Genomic DNA, 19,331 nt, shown 5'->3' on the forward strand with positions numbered 1-19,331 from the left:
GAAGGAGGACCAGCAGCAACATTGGTAGGAGGAAAAGGACAAGGAGCAGCAGCAGCAGTAACAAAAGCAGCAGAGAGAAGAAGTCTGACTTGGTCTAGCATGCTTTGTTACCTGATGAAGATTCACTTGTACTGTTTCTTCATCAGGTGGACAAATGCAGAAAGAACAAGTCTGACTTCTTCTCAGCAGCAGCAGCAGCAGAAGAAGAAGAAGAAGAAGAAGAAGGAGGACAAGCAGCAACATTGGTAGGAGGAAAAGGACAAGGAGCAGCAGCAGCATTAACAAAAGCAGCAGAGAGAAGAAGTCTGACTTGGTCTAGCATGCTTTGTTACCTGATGAAGATTCACTTGTACTTTTTCTTCATCAGGTGGACAAATGCAGAAAGAATAAGTCTGACTTCTTCTCAGCAGCAGCAGCAGCAGCAGCAGCAGCAGAAGAAGAAGAAGAAGAAGAAGAATAAGAAGAAGAAGAAGGAGGACCAGCAGCAACATTGGTAGGAGGAAAAGGACAAGGAGCAGCAGAAGCAGTAACAAAAGTGCAGAGAGAAGAAGTCTGACTTGGTCTAGCATGCTTTGTTACCTGATGAAGATTCACTTGTACTGTTTCTTCATCAGGTGGAAAACTGCAGAAAGAATAAGTCTGACTTCTTCTCAGCAGCAGCAGCAGCAGCAGAAGAAGAAGAAGAAAAAGAAGAAGGAATACCAGCAGCAACATTGGTAGGAGGAAAAGGACAAGGAGCAGCAGCAGCAGTAACAAAAGCAGCGGAGAGAAGAAGTCTGACTTCGTCTAGCATGCTTTGTTACCTGATGAAGATTCACCTGTACTGTTTCTTCATCAGGTGGACAAATGCAGAAGGAACAAGTCTGACTTCTTCTCAGCAGCAGCAGCAGAAAAAGAAGAAGAAGAAGAAGAAGAAGAAGAATAAGGACCAGCAGCAACATTGGTAGGAGGAAAAGGACAAGGAGCAGCAGCGGCAGTAAAAAAAGCAGCAGAGAGAAGAAGTCTGACTTGGTCTAGCATGCTTTGTTACCTGATGAAGATTCACTTGTACTGTTTCTTTATCAGGTGGACAAATGCAGAAAAAACGTCTGACTTCTTCTCAGCAGCAGCAGCAGCAGAAGAAGAAGAAGGAGAAGAAGAAGAGGAAGAAGAAGAAGAAGGAGGACCAGCAGCAACATTAGTAGGAGGAAAAGGACAAGGAGCAGCAGCAGCAGTAACAAAAGCAGCAGAGAGAAGAAGTCAGACTCTGTCTAGCCTGCTTTGTTACCTGATGAAGATTCACCTGTACTGTTTCTTCATCAGGTGGAAAAATGCAGAAAGAACAAGTCTGACTTCTTCTCAGCAGCAGCAGCAGCAGCAGCAGAAGAAGAAGAAGAAGAAGAAGAAGAAGAAGAAAAAGAAGAAGAAGAAGAAAAAGAATTAGAAGAAGAAGGAGGACCAGCAGCAACATTGGTAGGAGGAAAAGGACAAGGAGCAGCAGCAGCAGTAACAAAAGCAGCAGAGAGAAGTCTGACTTAGTCTAGCATGCTTTGTTACCTGTTGAAGATTCACTTGTACTGTTTCTTCATCAGGTGGAAAAATGCAGAAAGAATAAGTCTGAATTCTTCTCAGCAGCAGCAGCAGCAGAAGAAGAAGAAGGAGGACCAGCAGCAACATTGGTAGGAGGAAAAGGACGAGGAGCAGCAGCAGCAGTAACAAAAGCAGCAGAGAGAAGAAGTCAGACTTGGTCTAGCATGCTTTGTTACCTGATGAAGATTCACCTGTACTGTTTCTTCATCAGGTGGACAAATGCAGAAAGAATAAGTCTGACTTCTTCTCAGCAGCAGCAGCAGCAGCAGCAGCAGAAGAAGAAGAAGAAGAAGAAGAAGAAGAAGGAGGACCAGCAGCAACATTGGTAGGGGGAAAAGGACAAGGAGCAGCAGCAGCAGTAACAAAAGCAGCAGAGAGAAGAAGTCAGACTCTGTCTAGCATGCTTTGTTACCTGATGAAGATTCACCTGTACTGTTTCTTCATCAGGTGGACAAATGCAGAAAGAATAAGTGTGACTTCTTCTCAGCAGCAGCAGCAGCAGCAGCAGCAGCAGAAGAAGAAGATGTAGGACCAGCAGCAACATTGGTAGGAGGAAAAGGACAAGGAGCAGCAGCAGCAGTAACAAAAGCGGCAGAGAGAAGAAGTCTGACTTGGTCTAGCATGCTTTGTTACCTGATGAAGATTCACCTGTACTGTTTCTTCATCAGGTGGACAAATGCAGAAAGAATAAGTCTGACTTCTTCTCAGCAGCAGCAGCAGCAGCAGCAGAAGAAGAAGAAGAAGAAGAAGGAGGACCAGCAGCAACATTGGTAGGAGGAAAAGGACAAGGAACAGCAGCAGCAGTAACAAAAGCAGCAGAGAGAAGAAGTCAGACTTGGTCTAGCATGCTTTGTTACCTGATGAAGATTCACCTGTACTGTTTCTTCATCAGGTGGACAAATGCAGAAAGAATAAGTCTGACTTCTTCTCAGCAGCAGCAGCAGCAGCAGCAGCAGAAGAAGAAGAAGAAGAAGAAGAAGAAGAAGAAGGAGGACCAGCAGCAAAGTTGTTAGGAGGAAAAGGACGAGGAGCAGCAGCAGCAGTAACAAAAGCAGCAGAGAGAAGAAGTCTGACTTGGTCTAGCATGCTTTGTTACCTGTTGAAGATTCACTTGTACTGTTTATTCATCAGGTGGACAAATGCAGAAAGAACAAGTCTGACTTCTTCTCAGCAGCAGCGGCAGCAGAAGAAGAAGAAGAAGAAGAAGGACCAGCAGCAACATTGGTAGGAGGAAAAGGACAAGGAGCAGCAGCAGCAGTAACAAAAGCAGAAGAGAGAAGAAGTCTGACTTGGTCTAGCATGCTTTGTTACCTGTTGACGATTCACTTGTACTGTTTCTTCATCAGGTGGACAAATGCAGAAAGAACAAGTCTGACTTCTTCTCAGCAGCAGCGGCAGCAGAAGAAGAAGAAGAAGAAGGAGGACCAGCAGCAACATTGGTATGAGGAAAAGGACAAGGAGCAGCAGCAGCAGTAACAAAAGCAGCAGGGAGAAGAAGTCTGACTTGGTCTAGCATGCTTTGTTACCTGATGAAGATTCACTTATACTGTTTCTTCATCAGGTGGACAAATGCAGAAAGAACAAGTCTGACTTCTCAGCAGCAGCAGCAGCAGCAGCAGCAGAAGAAGAAGAAGAAGAAGAAGGAGGACCAGCAGCAACATTGGTAGGAGGAAAAGGACAAGGAGCAGCAGCAGCAGTAACAAAAGCAGCAGAGAGAAGAAGTCTGACTTGGTCTACCATGCTTTGTTACCTGATGAAGATTCACTTGTACTGTTTCTTCATCAGGTGGAAAAATGCAGAAAGAATGTCTGACTTCTTCTCAGCAGCAGCAGCAGCAGCAGCAGAAGAAGAAGAAGAAGAAGAAAAAGAATAAGAAGAAGAAGGAGGAGGACCAGCAGCAACATTGGTAGGAGGAAAAGGACAAGGAGCAGCAGCAGCAGTAACAAAAGCAGCAGAGAGAAGAAGTCTGACTTGGTCTAGCATGCTTTGTTACCTGATGAAGATTCACCTGTACTATTTCTTCATCAGGTGGACAAATGCAGAAAGAATAAGTCTGACTTCTTCTCAGCAGCAGCAGCAGAAGCAGGAGCAGAAGAAGAAGAAGAAAAAGAAGAAGAAGAAGAAGGACCAGCAGCAACATTGTTAGGAGGAAAAGGACAAGGAGCAGCAGCAGCAGTAACAAAAGCAACAGAGAGAAGAAGTCTGACTTGGTCTAGCATGCTTTGTTACCTGATGAAGATTCACTTGTACTGTTTCTTCATCAGGTGGACAAATGCAGAAAAAACAAGTCTGACTTCTTCTCCTCAGCAGCAGCAGCAGAAGAAGAAGAAGAAGAAGAAGAAGAAGAAGAAGGACCAGCAGCAACATTGGTAGGAGTAAAACGACAAGGAGCAGCAGCAGCAGTAACAAAAGCAGTAGAGGGGAAAAGTTTGACTTGGTCTAGCATGCTTTGTTACCTGATGAAGATTCACTTGTACTGTTTCTTCATCAGGTGGGCAAATGCAGAAAGAACAAGTCTGACTTCTTCTCCTCAGCAGCAGCAGCAGCAGCAGCAGCAGCAGAAGAAGAAGAAGAAGAAGAAGAACAAGAAGAAGAAGAAGAACAAGAAGAAGAAGAAGAACCAGCAGCAACATTGGTAGGAGGAAAAGGACAAGGAGCAGCAGCAGCAGCAGCAGCAGTAACAAAAGCAGCAGAGGGGAAAAGTCTGACTTGGTCTAGCACGCTTTGTTACCTGATGAAGATTCACTTGTACTGTTTCTTCATCAGGTGGACAAATGCAGAAAGAACAAGTCTGACTTCTTCTTCTCAGTAGCAGCAGCAGCAGCAGCAGCAGAAGAAGAAGAAGAAGAAGAAGAAGAAGAAGATGAAGGACCAGCAGCAATATTGGTAGGAGGAAAACGACAAGGAGCAGCAGCAGCAGTAACAAAAGCAGCAGAGGGGAAAAGTCTGACTTGGTCTAGCGTGCTTTGTTACCTGATGAAGATTCACTTGTACTGTTTCTTCATCAGGTGGACAAATGCGGAAAGAACAAGTCTGACTTCTCCTCAGCAGCAGCAGCAGCAGAAGAAGAAGAAGAAGAAGAAGAAGAAGAAGGACCAGCAGCAACATTGGTAGAAGGAAAAGGACACGGAGCAGCAGCAGCAGTAACAAAAGCAGCAGAGGGGAAAAGTCTGACTTGGTCTAGCACGCTTTGTTACCTGATGAAGATTCACTTGTACTGTTTCTTCATCAGGTGCACAAATGCAGAAAGAACAAGTCTGACTTCTTCTCCTCAGCAGCAGCAGCAGCTGCAGCAGCAGCAGCAGAAGAAGAAGAAGAAGAAGAAGAAGAAGAAGGACCAGCAGCAACATTGGTAGGAGGAAAAGGACAAGGAGCAGCAGCAGCAGTAACAAAAGCAGCAGAGAGAAGAAGTTTGACTTGGTCTAGCATGCTTTGTTACCTGATGAAGATTCACTTGTACTTTTTCTTCGTCAGGTGGACAAATGCAGAAAGAACAAGTCTGACTTCTTCTCAGCAGCAGCAGCAGCAGCAGCAGCAGCAGAAGAAGAAGAAGAAGAAGAAGAAGAAGAATAAGAAAAAGAAGAAGGAGGACCAGCAGCAACATTGGTAGGAGGAAAAGGACAAGGAGCAGCAGCAGCAGTAACAAAAGTGCAGAGAGAAGAAGTCTGACTTGGTCTAGCATGCTTTGTTACCTGATGAAGATTCACTTGTACTGTTTCTTCATCAGGTGGAAAACTGCAGAAAGAATAAGTCTGACTTCTCAGCAGCAGCAGGAGAAGAAGAAGAAGAAGAAGAAAAAGAAGAAGAAAGAGGACCAGCAGCAACATTGGTAGGAGGAAAAGGACAAGGAGCAGCAGCAGCAGTAACAAAAGCAGCAGAGAGAAGAAGTTTGACTTGGTCTAGCATGCTTTGTTACCTGATGAAGATTCACTTGTACTGTTCCTTCATCAGGTGGACAAATGCAGAAAGAACAAGTCTGACTTCTCAGCAGCAGCAGCAGCAGCAGAAGAAGAAGGAGAAGAAGAAGAGGAAGGAGAAGAAGAAGGAGGACCAGCAGCAACATTAGTAGGAGGAAAAGGACAAGGAGCAGCAGCAGCAGAGAGAAGAAGTCAGACTCTGTCTAGCCTGCTTTGTTACCTGATGAAGATTCACCTGTACTGTTTCTTCATCAGGTGGAAAAATGCAGAAAGAACAAGTCTGACTTCTTCTCAGCATCAGCAGCAGCAGCAGCAGCAGAAGAAGAAGAAGAAGAAGAAGAAGAAGAAGAAGAAGAAGAAGAAAAAGAATAAGAAGAAGGAGGACCAGAAGCAACATTGGTAGGAGGAAAAGGACAAGGAGCAGCAGCAGCAGTAACAAAAGCAGCAGAGAGAAGTCTGACTTGGTCTAGCATGCTTTGTTACCTGTTGAAGATTCACTTGTACTGTTTCTTCATCAGGTGGAAAAATGCAGAAAGAATAAGTCTGACTTCTTCTCAGCAGCAGCAGCAGCAGAAGAAGAAGAAGAAGAAGAAGAAGAAGAAGAAGAAGAAGAAGAAGAAGGAGGACCAGCAGCAACATTGGTAGGAGGAAAAGTACAAGGAGCAGCAGCAGCAGTAACAAAAGCAGCAGAGAGAAGAAGTCAGACTCTGTCTAGCCTGCTTTGTTACCTGATGAAGATTCACCTGTACTGTTTCTTCATCAGGTGGAAAAATGCAGAAAGAACAAGTCTGACTTTTTCTCAGCAGTAGCAGCAGCAGCAGCAGAAGAAGGAGAAGAAGAAGAAGAAGAAGAAGAAGAAGAAGAAGAAGAAAAAGAATAAGAAGAAGAAGGAGGACCAGCAGCAACATTGGTTGGAGGAAAAGGACAAGGAGCAGCAGCAGCAGTAACAAAAGCAGCAGAGAGAAGTCTGACTTGGTCTAGCATGCTTTGTTACCTGTTGAAGATTCACTTGTACTGTTTCTTCATAAGGTGGAAAAATGCAGAAAGAATAAGTCTGACTTCTTCTCAGCAGCAGCAGCAGCAGAAGAAGAAGAAGAAGAAGAAGAAGAAGAAGAAGAAGAAGAAGAAGAAGAAGAAGAAGAAGGAGGAGGACCAGCAGCAACATTAGTAGGAGGAAAAGGACAAGGAGCAGCAGCAGCAGTAACAAAAGCAGCAGAGAGAAGAAGTCAGACTCTGTCTAGCCTGCTTTGTTACCTGATGAAGATTCACCTGTACTGTTTCTTCATCAGGTGGAAAAATGCAGAAAGAACAAGTCTGACTTCTTCTCAGCAGCAGCAGCAGCAGCAGCAGAAGAAGAAGAAGAAGAAGAAGAAGAAGAAGAAGAAGAAGAAGAAAAAGAATAAGAAGAAGAAGGAGGACCAGCAGCAACATTGGTAGGAGGAAAAGGACAAGGAGCAGCAGCAGCAGTAACACAAGCAGCAGAGAGAAGTCTGACTTGGTCTAGCATGCTTTGTTACCTGTTGAAGATTCACTTGTACTGTTTCTTCATCAGGTGGAAAAATGCAGAAAGAATAAGTCTGACTTCTTCTCAGCAGCAGTAGCAGCAGGAAAAGAAGAAGAAGAAGAAGAAGAAGAAGAAGAAGAAGAAGAAGAAGGAAGACCAGCAGCAACATTGGTAGGAGGAAAAGGACAAGGAGCAGCAGCAGCAGTAACAAAAGCAGCAGAGAGAAGAAGTCAGACTCTGTCTAGCATGCTTTGTTACCTGATGAAGATTCACCTGTACTGTTTCTTCATCAGGTGGACAAATGCAGAAAGAATAAGTCTGACTTCTTCTCAGCAGCAGCAGCAGCAGCAGCAGAAGAAGAAGAAGAAGAAGAAGAAGAAGAAGGAGGACCAGCAGCAACATTGGTAGGAGGAAAAGGACAAGGAGCAGCAGCAGCAGTAACAAAAGCAGCAGAGAGAAGAAGTCAGACTCTGTCTAGCATGCTTTGTTACCTGTTGAAGATTCACCTGTACTGTTTCTTCATCAGGTGGACAAATGCAGAAAGAACAAGTCTGACTTCTTCTCAGCAGCAGCAGCAGGAGAAGAAGAAGAAGAAGAAGAAGAAGAAGGAGGAGGACCAGCAGCAACATTGGTAGGAGGAAAAGGACAAGGAGCAGCAGCAGCAGTAACAAAAGCAGAAGAGAGAAGAAGTCTGACTTGGTCTAGCATGCTTTGTTACCTGTTGAAGATTCACTTGTACTGTTTCTTCATCAGGTGGACAAATGCAGAAAGAACAAGTCTGACTTCTTCTCAGCAGCAGCGGCAGCAGAAGAAGAAGAAGAAGAAGAAGGAGGACCAGCAGCAACATTGGTAGGAGGAAAAGGACAAGAGCAGCAGCAGCAGTAACAAAAGCAGCAGAGAGAAGAAGTCTGACTTGGTCTAGCATGCTTTGTTACCTGATGAAGATTCACTTGTACTGTTTCTTCATCAGGTGGACAAATGCAGAAAGAACAAGTCTGACTTCTCAGCAGCAGCAGCAGCAGCAGCAGCAGCAGAAGAAGAAGAAGAAGAAGAAGAAGAAGAATAAGAAGAAAAAGAAGGAGGACCAGCAGCAACATTGGTAGGAGGAAAAGGACAAGGAACAGCAGCAGCAGTAACAAAAGCAGCAGAGAGAAGAAGTCTGACTTGGTCTAGCATGCTTTGTTACCTGATGAAGATTCACTTGTACTGTTTCTTCATCAGGTGGACAAATGCAGAAAGAATAAGTCTGACTTCTTCTCAGACGCTGCAGCAGCAGCAGCAGAAGAAGAAGAAGAAGAAAAAGAATAAGAAGAAGAAGGAGGAGGACCAGCAGCAACATTGGTAGGAGGAAAAGGACAAGGAACAGCAGCAGCAGTAACAAAAGCAGCAGAGAGAAGAAGTCTGACTTGGTCTAGCATGCTTTGTTACCTGATGAATATTCACCTGTACTGATTCTTCATCAGGAGGACAAATGCAGAAAGAATAAGTCTGACTTCTTCTCAGCAGCAGCAGCAGCAGCAGGAGCAGAAGAAAAAGAAGAAAAAGAAGAAGAAGAAGGACCAGCAGCAACATTGTTAGGAGGAAAAGGACAAGGAGCAGCAGCAGCAGTAACAAAAACAGCAGAGAGAAGAAGTCTGACTTGGTCTAGCATGCTTTGTTACCTGATGAAGATTCACTTGTACTGTTTCTTCATCAGGTGGAAAAATGCAGAAAGAACAAGTCTGACTTCTTCTCCTCAGCAGTAGCAGCAGCAGAAGAAGAAGAAGAAGAAGAAGAAGAAGAAGGACCAGCAGCAACATTGGTAGGAGTAAAACGACAAGGAGCAGCAGCAGCAGTAACAAAAGCAGCAGAGGGGAAAAGTCTGACTTGGTCTAGCATGCTTTGTTACCTGATGAAGATTCACTTGTACTGTTTCTTCATCAGGTGGGCAAATGCAGAAAGAACAAGTCTGACTTCTTTTCCTCAGCAGCAGCATCAGCAGCCGCAGCAGAAGAAGAAGAAGAAGAAGAACAAGAAGAAGAAGAAGAACAAGAAGAAGAAGAAGAACAAGAAGAAAAAGAAGAACCAGCCGCAACATTGGTAGGAGGAAAAGGACAAGGAGCAGCAGCAGCAGCAGCAGCAGTAACAAAAGCAGCAGAGGGGAAAAGTCTGACTTGGTCTAGCACGCTTTGTTACCTGATGAAGATTCACTTGTACTGTTTCTTCATCAGGTGGACAAATGCAGAAAGAACAAGTCTGACTTCTTCTTCTCAGCAGCAGCAGCAGCAGCAGAAGAAGAAGAAGAAGAAGAAGAAGAAGATGAAGGACCAGCAGCAATATTGGTAGGAGGAAAATGACAAGGAGCAGCAGCAGCAGTAACAAAAGCAGCAGAGGGGAAAAGTCTGACTTGGTCTAGCGTGCTTTGTTACCTGATGAAGATTCAATTGTACTGTTTCTTCATCTGGTGGACAAATGCAGAAAGAACAAGTCTGACTTCTCCTCAGCAGCAGCAGCAGCAGCAGAATAAGAAGAAGAAGAAGAAGAAGGACCAGCAGCAACATTGGTAGAAGGAAAAGGACAAGGAGCAGCAGCAGCAGTAACAAAAGCAGCAGAGGGGAAAAGTCTGACTTGGTCTAGCATGCTTTGTTACCTGATGAAGATTCACATGTACTGTTTCTTCATCAGGTGGACAAATGCAGAAAGTACAAGTCTGACTTCTTCTCCTCAGCAGCAGCAGAAGAAGAAGAAGAAGAAGAAGAAGAAGAAGGACCAGCATCAACATTGGAAGGAGGAAAACGACAAGGAACAGCAGCAGCAGTAACAAAAGCAGCAGAGGGGAAAAGTCTGACTTGGTCTAGCATGCTTTGTTACCTGATGAAGATTCACTTGTACTGTTTCTTCATCAGGTGGACAAATGCAGAAAGAACAAGTCTGACTTCTTCTCCTCAGCAGCAGCAGAAGAAGAAGAAGAAGAAGAAGAAGAAGGACCAGCAGCAACATTGGTAGGAGGAAAACGACAAGGAGCAGCAGCAGCAGTAACAAAAGCAGCAGAGGGGAAAAGTCTGACTTGGTCTAGCATGCTTTGTTACCTGATGAAGATTCACTTGTACTGTTTCTTCATCGGGTGGACCAATGCAAAAAGAACAAGTTTGACTTCTTCTCCTCAGCAGCAGCAGAAGAAGAAGAAGAAGAAGAAGAAGAAGGACAAGCAGCAACATTGGTAGGAGGAAAAGGACAAGGAGCAGCAGCAGCATCAACAAAATCAGCAGAGAGAAGTCTGACTTGGTCTAGCATGCTTTGTTACCTGTTGAAGATTCCCTTGTACTGTTTCTTCATCAGGTGGAAAAATGCAGAAAGAATAAGTCTGACTTCTTCTCAGCAGCAGCAGCAGCAGAAGAAGAAGAAGAAGAAGAAGAAGAAGAAGAAGGAGGACCAGCAGCAACATTAGTAGGAGGAAAAGGACAAGGAGCAGCAGCAGCAGTAACAAAAGCAGCAGAGAGAAGAAGTCAGACTCTGTCTAGCCTGCTTTGTTACCTGATGAAGATTCACCTGTACTGTTTCTTCATCAGGTGGAAAAATGCAGAAAGAACAAGTCTGACTTCTTCTCAGCAGCAGCAGCAGCAGCAGAAGAAGAAGAAGAAGAAGAAGAAGAAGAAGAAGAAGAAGAAGAAGAAGAAGAAAAAGAATAAGAAGAAGAAGGAGGACCAGCAGCAACATTGGTAGGAGGAAAAGGACAAGGAGCAGCAGCAGCAGTAACAAAAGCAGCAGAGAGAAGTCTGACTTGGTCTAGCATGCTTTGTTACCTGTTGAAGATTCACTTGTACTGTTTCTTCATCAGGTGGAAAAATGCAGAAAGAATAAGTCTGACTTCTTCTCAGCAGCAGCAGCAGCAGAAGAAGAAGAAGAAGAAGAAGAAGAAGAAGGAGGACCAGCAGCAACATTGGTAGGAGGAAAAGGACAAGGAGCAGCAGCAGCAGTAACAAAAGCAGCAGAGAGAAGAAGTCAGACTTGGTCTAGCATGCTTTGTTACCTGATGAAGATTCACCTGTACTGTTTCTTCATCAGGTGGATAAATGCAGAAAGAATAAGTCTGACTTCTTCTCAGCAGCAGCAGCAGCAGCAGCAGAAGAAGAAGAGGAAGAAGAAGGAGGAGGACCAGCAGCAACATTGGTAGGAGGAAAAGGACAAGGAGCAGCAGCAGCAGTAACAAAAGCAGCAGAGAGAAGAAGTCTAACTCTGTCTAGCATGCTTTGTTACCTGATGAAGATTCACCTGTACTGTTTCTTCATCAGGTGGACAAATGCAGAAAGAACAAGTCTAACTTCTTCTCAGCAGCAGCGGCAGCAGCAGAAGAAGAAGAAAAAGAAGAAGAAGAAGAAGGACCAGCAGCAACATTGGTAGGAGGAAAAGGACAAGGGGCAGCAGCAGCAGTAACAAAAGCAGAAGAGAGAAGAAGTCTGACTTGGTCTAGCATGCTTTGTTACCTGTTGAAGATTCACTTGTATTGTTTCTTCATCAGGTGGACAAATGCAGAAAGAACAAGTCTGACTTCTTCTCAGCAGCAGCGGCAGCAGAAGAAGAAGAAGAAGAAGAAGCAGGAGGACCAGCAGCAACATTGGTAGGAGGAAAAGGACAAGGAGCAGCAGCAGCAGTAACAAAAGCAGCAGAGAGAAGAAGTCTGACTTGGTCTAGCATGCTTTGTTACCTGATGAAGATTCACTTGTACTGTTTCTTCATCAGGTGGACAAATGCAGAAAGAACAAGTCTGACTTCTAAGCAGCAGCAGCAGCAGCAGCAGCAGCAGAAGAAGAAGAAGAAGAAGAAGAAGAAGAAGAAGAAGAAGAAGAAGAAGGAGGACCAGCAGCAACATTGGTAGGAGGAAAAGGACAAGGAGCAGCAGCAGCAGTAACAAAAGCAGCAGAGAGAAGAAGTCTGACTTGGTCTAGCATGCTTTGTTACCTGATGAAGATTCACTTGTACTGTTTCTTCACCAGGTGGACAAATGCCGAAAGAATAAGTCTGACTTCTTCTCAGCAGCAGCAGCAGCAGCAGCAGCAGAAGAAGAAGAAGAAAAAGAATAAGAAGAAGGACCAGCAGCAACATTGTTAGGAGGAAAAGGACAAGGAGCAGCAGCAGCAGTAACAAAAGCAGCAGAGAGAAGAAGTCTGACTTGGTATAGCATGCTTTGTTACCTGATGAATATTCACCTGTACTGATTCTTCATCAGGAGGACAAATGCAGAAAGAATAAGTCTGACTTCTTCTCAGCAGCAGCAGCAGCAGCAGGAGCAGAAGAAGAAGAAGAAAAAGAAGAAGAAGAAGGACCAGCAGCAACATTGTTAGGAGGAAAAGGACAAGGAGCAGCAGCAGCAGTAACAAAAGCAACAGAGAGAAGAAGTCTGACTTGGTCTAGCATGCTCTTTTACCTGATGAAGATTCACTTGTACTGTTTCTTCATCAGGTGGACAAATGCAGAAAAAACAATTCTGACTACTTCTCAGCAGCAGCAGCAGCAGCAGCAGTAGCAGAAGAAGAAGGAGAAGAAGAAGAAGAAGAAGAAGGAGGAGGACTAGCAGCAACATTTGTAGAAGGAAAAGGACAAGGAGCAGCAGCAGCAGTAACAAAAACAGCAGAGAGAAGAAGTCTGACTTGGTCTAGCATGCTTTGTTACCTGATGAAGATTCACTTGTACTGTTTCTTCATCAGGTGGAAAAATGCAGAAAGAACAAGACTGACTTCTTCTCCTCAGCAGCAGCAGCAGAAGAAGAAGAAGAAGAAGAAGAAGAAGGACCAGCAGCAACATTGGTAGGAGTAAAACGACAAGGAGCAGCAGCAGCAGTAACAAAAGCAGCAGAGGGGAAAAGTTTGACTTGGTCTAGCATGCTTTGTTACCTGATGAAGATTCACTTGTACTGTTTCTTCATCAGGTGGGCAAATGCAGAAAGAACAAGTCAGACTTCTTTTCCTCAGCAGCAGCAGCAGCAGCAGCAGCAGAAGAAGAAGAAGAAGAAGAACAAGAAGAAGAAGAAGAACAAGAAGAAGAAGAAGAACCAGCAGCAACATTGGTAGAAGGAAAAGGACAAGGAGCAGCAGCAGCAGCAGCAGCAGTAACAAAAGCAGCAGAGGGGAAAAGTCTGACTTGGTCTAGCACGCTTTGTTACCTGATGAAGATTCACTTGTACTGTTTCTTCATCAGGTGGACAAATGCAGAAAGAACAAGTCTGACTTCTTCTTCTCAGTAGCAGCAGCAGCAGCAGCAGAAGAAGAAGAAGATGAAGAAGAAGAAGAAGAAGAAGATGAAGGACCAGCAGCAATATTGGTAGGAGGAAAAGGACAAGGAGCAGCAGCAGCAGTAACAAAAGCAGCAGAGGGGAAAAGTCTGACTTGGTCTAGCATGCTTTGTTACCTGATGAAGATTCACTTGTACTGTTTCTTCATCTGGTGGACAAATGCGGAAAGAACAAGTCTGACTTCTCCTCAGCAGCAGCAGCAGCAGCAGAAGAAGAAGAAGAAGAAGAAGAAGGACCAGCAGCAACATTGGTAGAAGGAAAAGGACAAGGAGCAGCAGCAGCAGTAACAAAAGCAGCAGAGGGGAAAAGTCTGACTTGGTCTAGCATGCTTTGTTACCTGATGAAGATTCACTTGTACTGTTTCTTCATCAGGTGGACAAATGCAGAAAGAACAAGTCTGACTTCTTCTCCTCAGCAGCAGCAGAAGAAGAAGAAGAAGATGAAGAAGAAGGACCAGCAGCAACATTGGAAGGAGGAAAACGACAAGGAGCAGCAGCAGCAGTAACAAAAGCAGCAGAGGGGAAAAGTCTGACTTGGTCTAGCATGCTTTGTTACCTGATGAAGATTCACTTGTACTGTTTCTTCATCAGGTGGACAAATGCAGAAAGAATAAGTCTGACTACTTCTCCTCAGCAGCAGCAGAAGAAGAAGAAAAAGAAGAAGAAGAAGAAGGACAAGCAGCAACATTGGTAGGAGGAAAAGGACAAGGAGCAACAGCAGCAGTAACGAAAGCAGCAGAGGGAAGAAGTCTGACTTGGTCTAGCATGCTTTGTTACCTGATGAAGATTCACTTGTACTGTTTCTTCATCAGGTGGACCAATGCAGAAAGAACAAGTCTGACTTCTCCTCAGCAGCAGCAGCAGAAGAAGAAGAAGAAGAAGAAGAAGAAGGACCAGCAGTAACATTGGTAGGAGGAAAACGACAAGGAGCAACAGCAACAGTAACAAAATCAGCAGAGGGGAAAAGTCTGACTTGGTCTAGCATGCTTTGTTACCTGATGAAGATTCACCTGTACTGTTTCTTCATCAGGTGGACAAATGCAGAAAGAACAATTATGACTTCTTCTCCTCAGCAGCAGCAGCAGCAGAAGAAGAAGAAGAACAAGAAGAAGAAGAAGAAAAAGAAGAAGAAGAAGGACCAGCAGCAACATTGGTAGGAGGAAAAGGACAAGGAGCAGCAGCAGCAGTAACAAAAGCAGCAGAGGGGAAAAGTCTGACTTGGTCTAGAATGCTTTGTCACCTGATGAAGATTCACCTGTACTGTTTCTTCATCAGGTGGACAAATGCAGAAAGAACAATTATGACTTCTTCTCCTCAGCAGCAGCAGCAGCAAAAGAAGAAGAAGAACAAGAAGAAGAAGAAGAAAAAGAAGAAGAAGAAGGACCAGCAGCAACATTGGTAGGAGGAAAAGGACAAGGAGCAGCAGCAGCAGTAACAAAAGCAGCAGAGGGGAAAAGTCTGACTTGGTCTAGCACGCTTTGTTACCTGATGAAGATTCACCTGTACTGTTTCTTCATCAGGTGGACAAATGCAGAAAGAACAAGTCTGACTTCTTCTTCTCAGCAGCAGCAGCAGCAGAAGAAGAAGAAGAAGAAGACGAAGAAGAAGGAGCAACATTGCTAGGAGGAAAAGGACAAGGAGCAGCAGCAGCAGTAACAAAAGCAGCAGAGGGAAGAAGTCTGACTTGGTCTAGCATGCTTTGTTACCTGATGAAGATTCACTTGTACTGTTTCTTCATCAGGTGGACATATGCAGAAAGAAAAAGTCTGACTTCTTCTCCTCAGCAGCAGCAGCAGAAGAAGAAGAAGAAAAAGAAGAAGAAGAAGAAGAAGAAGAAGGACCAGCAGCAACATTGGTAGGAGGAAAAGGACAAGGAGCATTAGCAGCAGTAACATAAGCAGCAGAGGGGAAAAGTCTGACTTGGTCTAGTATGCTTTTTCACCTGATGAAGATTCACTTGTACTGTTTCTTCATCAGGTGGACAAATGCAGAAAGAAAAAGTCTGACTTCTTTTCCTCAGCAGCAGCAGCAGCAGCAGCAGAAGAAGAAGAAGAAGAAGAAGAAGAAGAAGAAGAAGAAGAAGAAGAAGAAGAAGAAGAAGAAAAAGAAGAAGGACCAGCAGCAACATTGGTAGGATGAAAACGACAAGGAGCAGCAGCAGCAGTAGCAAAAGCAGCAGAGTGGAAAAGTCTGACTTGGTCTAGCATGCTTTGTTACCTGATGAAGATTCACTTGTACTGTTTCTTCATCAGGTGGACAAATGCAGAAAGAACAAGTCTGACTTCTTCTCCTCCTCAGCAGCAGCAGAAGAAGAAGAAGAAGAAGGAGAAGAAGAAGCAGAAGAAGAAGAAGGACCAGCAGCAACATTGGTAGGAGGAAAACGACAAGGAGCAGCAGCAGCAGTAACAAAAGCAGCAGAGGGGAAAAGTCTGACTGGGTCTAGGATGCTTTGTTACCTTATGAAGATTCACTTGTACTGTTTCTTCATCAGGTGGACAAATGCAGAAAGAACATGTGTGACTTCTTCTCAGCAGCAGCAGCAGCAGAAGAAGAAGAAGAAAAAGAGGAAGGGGGAGGAGAAGGACCAGCAGCAACATTGGTTGGAGGAAAAGGACAAGGAGCAGCAGCAGCAGTAACAAAAGCAGCAGAGGGGAAAAGTCTGACTTGGTCTAGCATGCTTTGTTACCTGATGAAGGTTCACCTGTACTGTTTCTTCATCAGGTGGACAAATGCAGAAAGAACAAGTCTGACTTCTTTTCCTCAGCAGCAGAAGAAGAAAACGTAGAAGAAGGACCAGCAGCAACATAGGTAGGAGTAAAACCACAAGGAGCAGCAGCAGCAGTAACAAAATCAGCAGAGGGGAAAAGTCTGACTTGGTCAAGCATGCTTTGTTACCTGATGAAGATTCACTTGTACTGTTTCTTCATCAGGTGGACAAATGCAGAAAGAACAAGTCTGACTTCTTCTCCTCAGCAGCAGCAGCAGCAGCAGCAGAAGAAGAAGAAGAAGAAGAGAAAGGAGGAGGAGGACCAGCAGCAACATTGGTAGGAGGAAAACGCCAAGGAGCAGCAGCAGCAGCAGTAACAAAAGCAGCAGAGGAGAAAAGTCTGACTTGGTCTAGCATTCTTTGTTACCTGATGATGATTCATTTGTACTGTTTCTTCATCAGGTGGACGAATGCAGAAAGAACGTCAGACTTCTACTCCTCAGCAGCAGCAGCAACAGCAGAAGAAAAAGAAGAAGAAGAAGAAGAAGAAGAAGAAGAAGAAGAAGAAGAAGAAGAAGAAGAACCAGCAGCAACATTGGTAGGAGGAAAAGGACAAGGAGCAGCAGCAGAAGCAGTAACAAAAGCAGCAGAGGGGAAAAGTCTGACTTGGTCTAGCATGCTTTGTTACCTGATGAAGATTCACCTGTACTGTTTCTTCATCAGGTGGACAAATGCAGAAAGAAAAAGTTTGACTTCTTCTTCTCAGCAGCAGCAGAAGCAGCAGAAGAAGAAGAAGAAGAAGAAGAAGAAGAAGAAGAAGAAAAAGGAGCAACATTGGTAGGAGGAAAAGGACAAGGAGCAGCAGCAGCAGTAACAAAAGCAGCAGAGGGAAGAAGTTTGACTTGGTCTAGCATGCTTTGTTACTTGATGAAGATTAACCTGTACTGTTTCTTCATCAGGTGGACAAATGCAGAAAGAACAAGTCTGACTTCTCCTCAACAGCAGCAGCAGCAGCAGCAGCAGGAGAAGGAGGAGAAGAAGAAGAAGAAGAACCAGCAGCAACATTGGTAGGAGGAAAAAGACAAGTAGCGGCAGCAGCAGCAGTAACAAAAGCAGCAGAGTGGAAAAGTCTGACTTGGTCTAGGATGCTTTGCTACCTGATGAAGATTCACTTGTACTGTTTCTTCATCAGGTGGACAAATGCAGAAAGAACAAGTTTGACTTCTTCTTCTCAGCAGCAGCAGAAGCAGCAGCAGAAGAAGAAGAAGAAGAAGAAGAAGCAACATTGGTAGGAGGAAAAAGACAAGGAGCAGCAGCAGCAGTAACAAAAGCAGCAGAGGGAAGAAGTCAGACTTGGTCTAGCATGCTTTGTTACTTGATGAAGATTCACCTGTACTGTTTCTTCATCAGGTGGACAAATGCAGAAAGAACAAGTCTGACTTCTCCTCAACAGCAGCAGCAGCAGCAGCAGCAGCAGGAGAAGAAGAAGAAGAAGAAGAAGAAGAAGAAGAAGGACCAGCAGCAACATTGGTATGAGGAAAACGACAAGGAGCAGCAGCAGCAGTAACAAAAGCAGCAGAGGAGAAAAATCTGACTTGGTCTAGCATGCTTTGTTACCTGATGAAGATTCACTTGTACTGTTTCTTCATCAGGTGGGCAAATGCCGAAAGAACAAGTCTGACTTCTTCTCCTCAGCAGCAGCAGCAGCAGCAGCAGAAGAAGAAGAAGAAGAAGAAGAAGAAGAAGAATAAGAAGGACCAGCAGCAACATTTGTAGGAGGAAAACAACAAGGAGCAGCAGCAGCAGTAACAAAAGCAGCAGAGGGGAAAAGTCTGACTTGGTCTAGCATGCTTTGTTACCTGATGAAGATTCACTTGTACTGTTTCTTCATCAGGTGGACAAATGCAGAAAGAACGTCTGACTTCTTCTCCTCAGCAGCAGCAGCAGCAGCAGCATCAGCAAAAGAAGAAGAACAAGAAGAAGAAGAAGAACCAGCAGCAACATTGGTAGGAGGAAAAGGACAAGGAGCAGCAGCATCAGCAGCAGCAGTAACAAAAGCAGCAGAGGGGAAAAGTCTGACTTTGTCTAGCATGCTTTGTTACCTGATGAAGATTCACTTGTACTGTTTCTTCATCAGGTGGACAAATGCAGAAAGAAAAAGTTTGACTTCTTCTCCTCAGCATCAGCAGCAGCAGCAGCAGCAGCAGAAGAAGAAGAAGAAGAAGAAGAAGAAGAAGGACCAGCAGCAACATTGGTAGGAGGAAAACGACAAGGAGCAGCAGCAGCAGTAACAAAAGCAGCAGAGGGGAAAAGTCTGACTTGGTCTAGCGTGCTTTGTTACCTGATGAAGATTCACTTGTACTGTTTCTTCATCAGGTGGACAAATGCAGAAAGAACAAGTCTGACTTCTCCTCAGCAGCAGCAGCAGAAGAAGAAGAAGAAGGACCAGCAGCAACATTGGTAGGAGGAAAACGACAAGGAGCAGCAGCAACAGTAACAAAAGCAGCAGAGGGGAAAAGTCTGACTTGGTCTAGCATGCTTTGTCACCTGATGAAGATTCACTTGTACTGTTTCTTCATCAGGTGGACAAATGCAGAAAGAACAAGTCTGACTTCTTCTCAGCAGCAGCAGCAGCAGAAGAAGAAGAAGAAGAAGAAGAAGAAAAAGAAGAAGAAGAAGGACCAGCAGCAACATTGGTAGGAGGAAAAGGACAAGGAGCAGCAGCAACAGTAACAAAAGCAGCAGAGGGGAAAAGTCTGACTTGGTCTAGCATGCTTTGTTACCTGATGAAGATTCACCTGTACTGTTTCTTCATCAGGTGGACAAATGCAGAAAGAACAAGTCTGACTTCTTCTCCTCAGCAGCAGCAGAAGAAGAAGAAGAAGAAGAAGAAGAAGAAAAAGAAGAAGAAGAAGGACCAGCAGCAACATTGGTAGGAGGAAAAGGACAAGGAGCAGCAGCAACAGTAACAAAAGCAGCAGAGGGGAAAAGTCTGACTTGGTCTAGCATGCTTTGTTACCTGATGAAGATTCACCTGTACTGTTTCTTCATTAGGTGGACAAATGCAGAAAGAACAAGTCTGACTTCTTCTCCTCAGCAGCAGCAGAAGAAGAAGAAGAAGAAAGAGAAGAAGAAGAAGAAGAAGGAGGAGGACCAGCAGCAACATTGGTAGGAGGAAAAGGACAAGGAGCAGCAGCAGCAGTAACAAAAGCAGCAGAGGGGAAAAGTCTGACTTGGTCTAGCATGCTTTGTCACCTGATGAAGATTCACTTGTACTGTTTCTTCATCAGGTGGACAAATGCAGAAAGAACAAGTCTGACTTCTTCTCCTCAGCAGCAGCAGAAGAAGAAGAAGAAGAAAGAGAAGA

The 19,331-nt window shown here is 44.5% G+C and overlaps 1 protein-coding gene across 1 annotated transcript; it reads left to right on the forward strand.

Annotated features, from left to right (window-relative positions):
* Positions 1 to 1,310: 1,310 nt before the first annotated feature.
* On the forward strand, positions 1,311 to 17,740 carry LOC137651494 (uncharacterized abhydrolase domain-containing protein DDB_G0269086-like). The gene is made up of 8 exons (XM_068384720.1): positions 1,311 to 1,325; positions 2,502 to 2,577; positions 4,379 to 4,455; positions 12,430 to 12,610; positions 13,208 to 13,345; positions 13,674 to 13,784; positions 14,821 to 15,112; positions 17,617 to 17,740. The coding sequence occupies exons 1-8, from the start codon at positions 1,311 to 1,313 to the stop codon at positions 17,738 to 17,740; spliced, it is 1,014 nt and encodes a 337-aa protein (XP_068240821.1).
* The last annotated feature ends 1,591 nt before the right edge of the window (positions 17,741 to 19,331 follow it).

This window comes from Palaemon carinicauda, chromosome 13, assembly GCF_036898095.1.
Source record: "Palaemon carinicauda isolate YSFRI2023 chromosome 13, ASM3689809v2, whole genome shotgun sequence".
Taxonomy (NCBI): domain Eukaryota; kingdom Metazoa; phylum Arthropoda; class Malacostraca; order Decapoda; family Palaemonidae; genus Palaemon; species Palaemon carinicauda.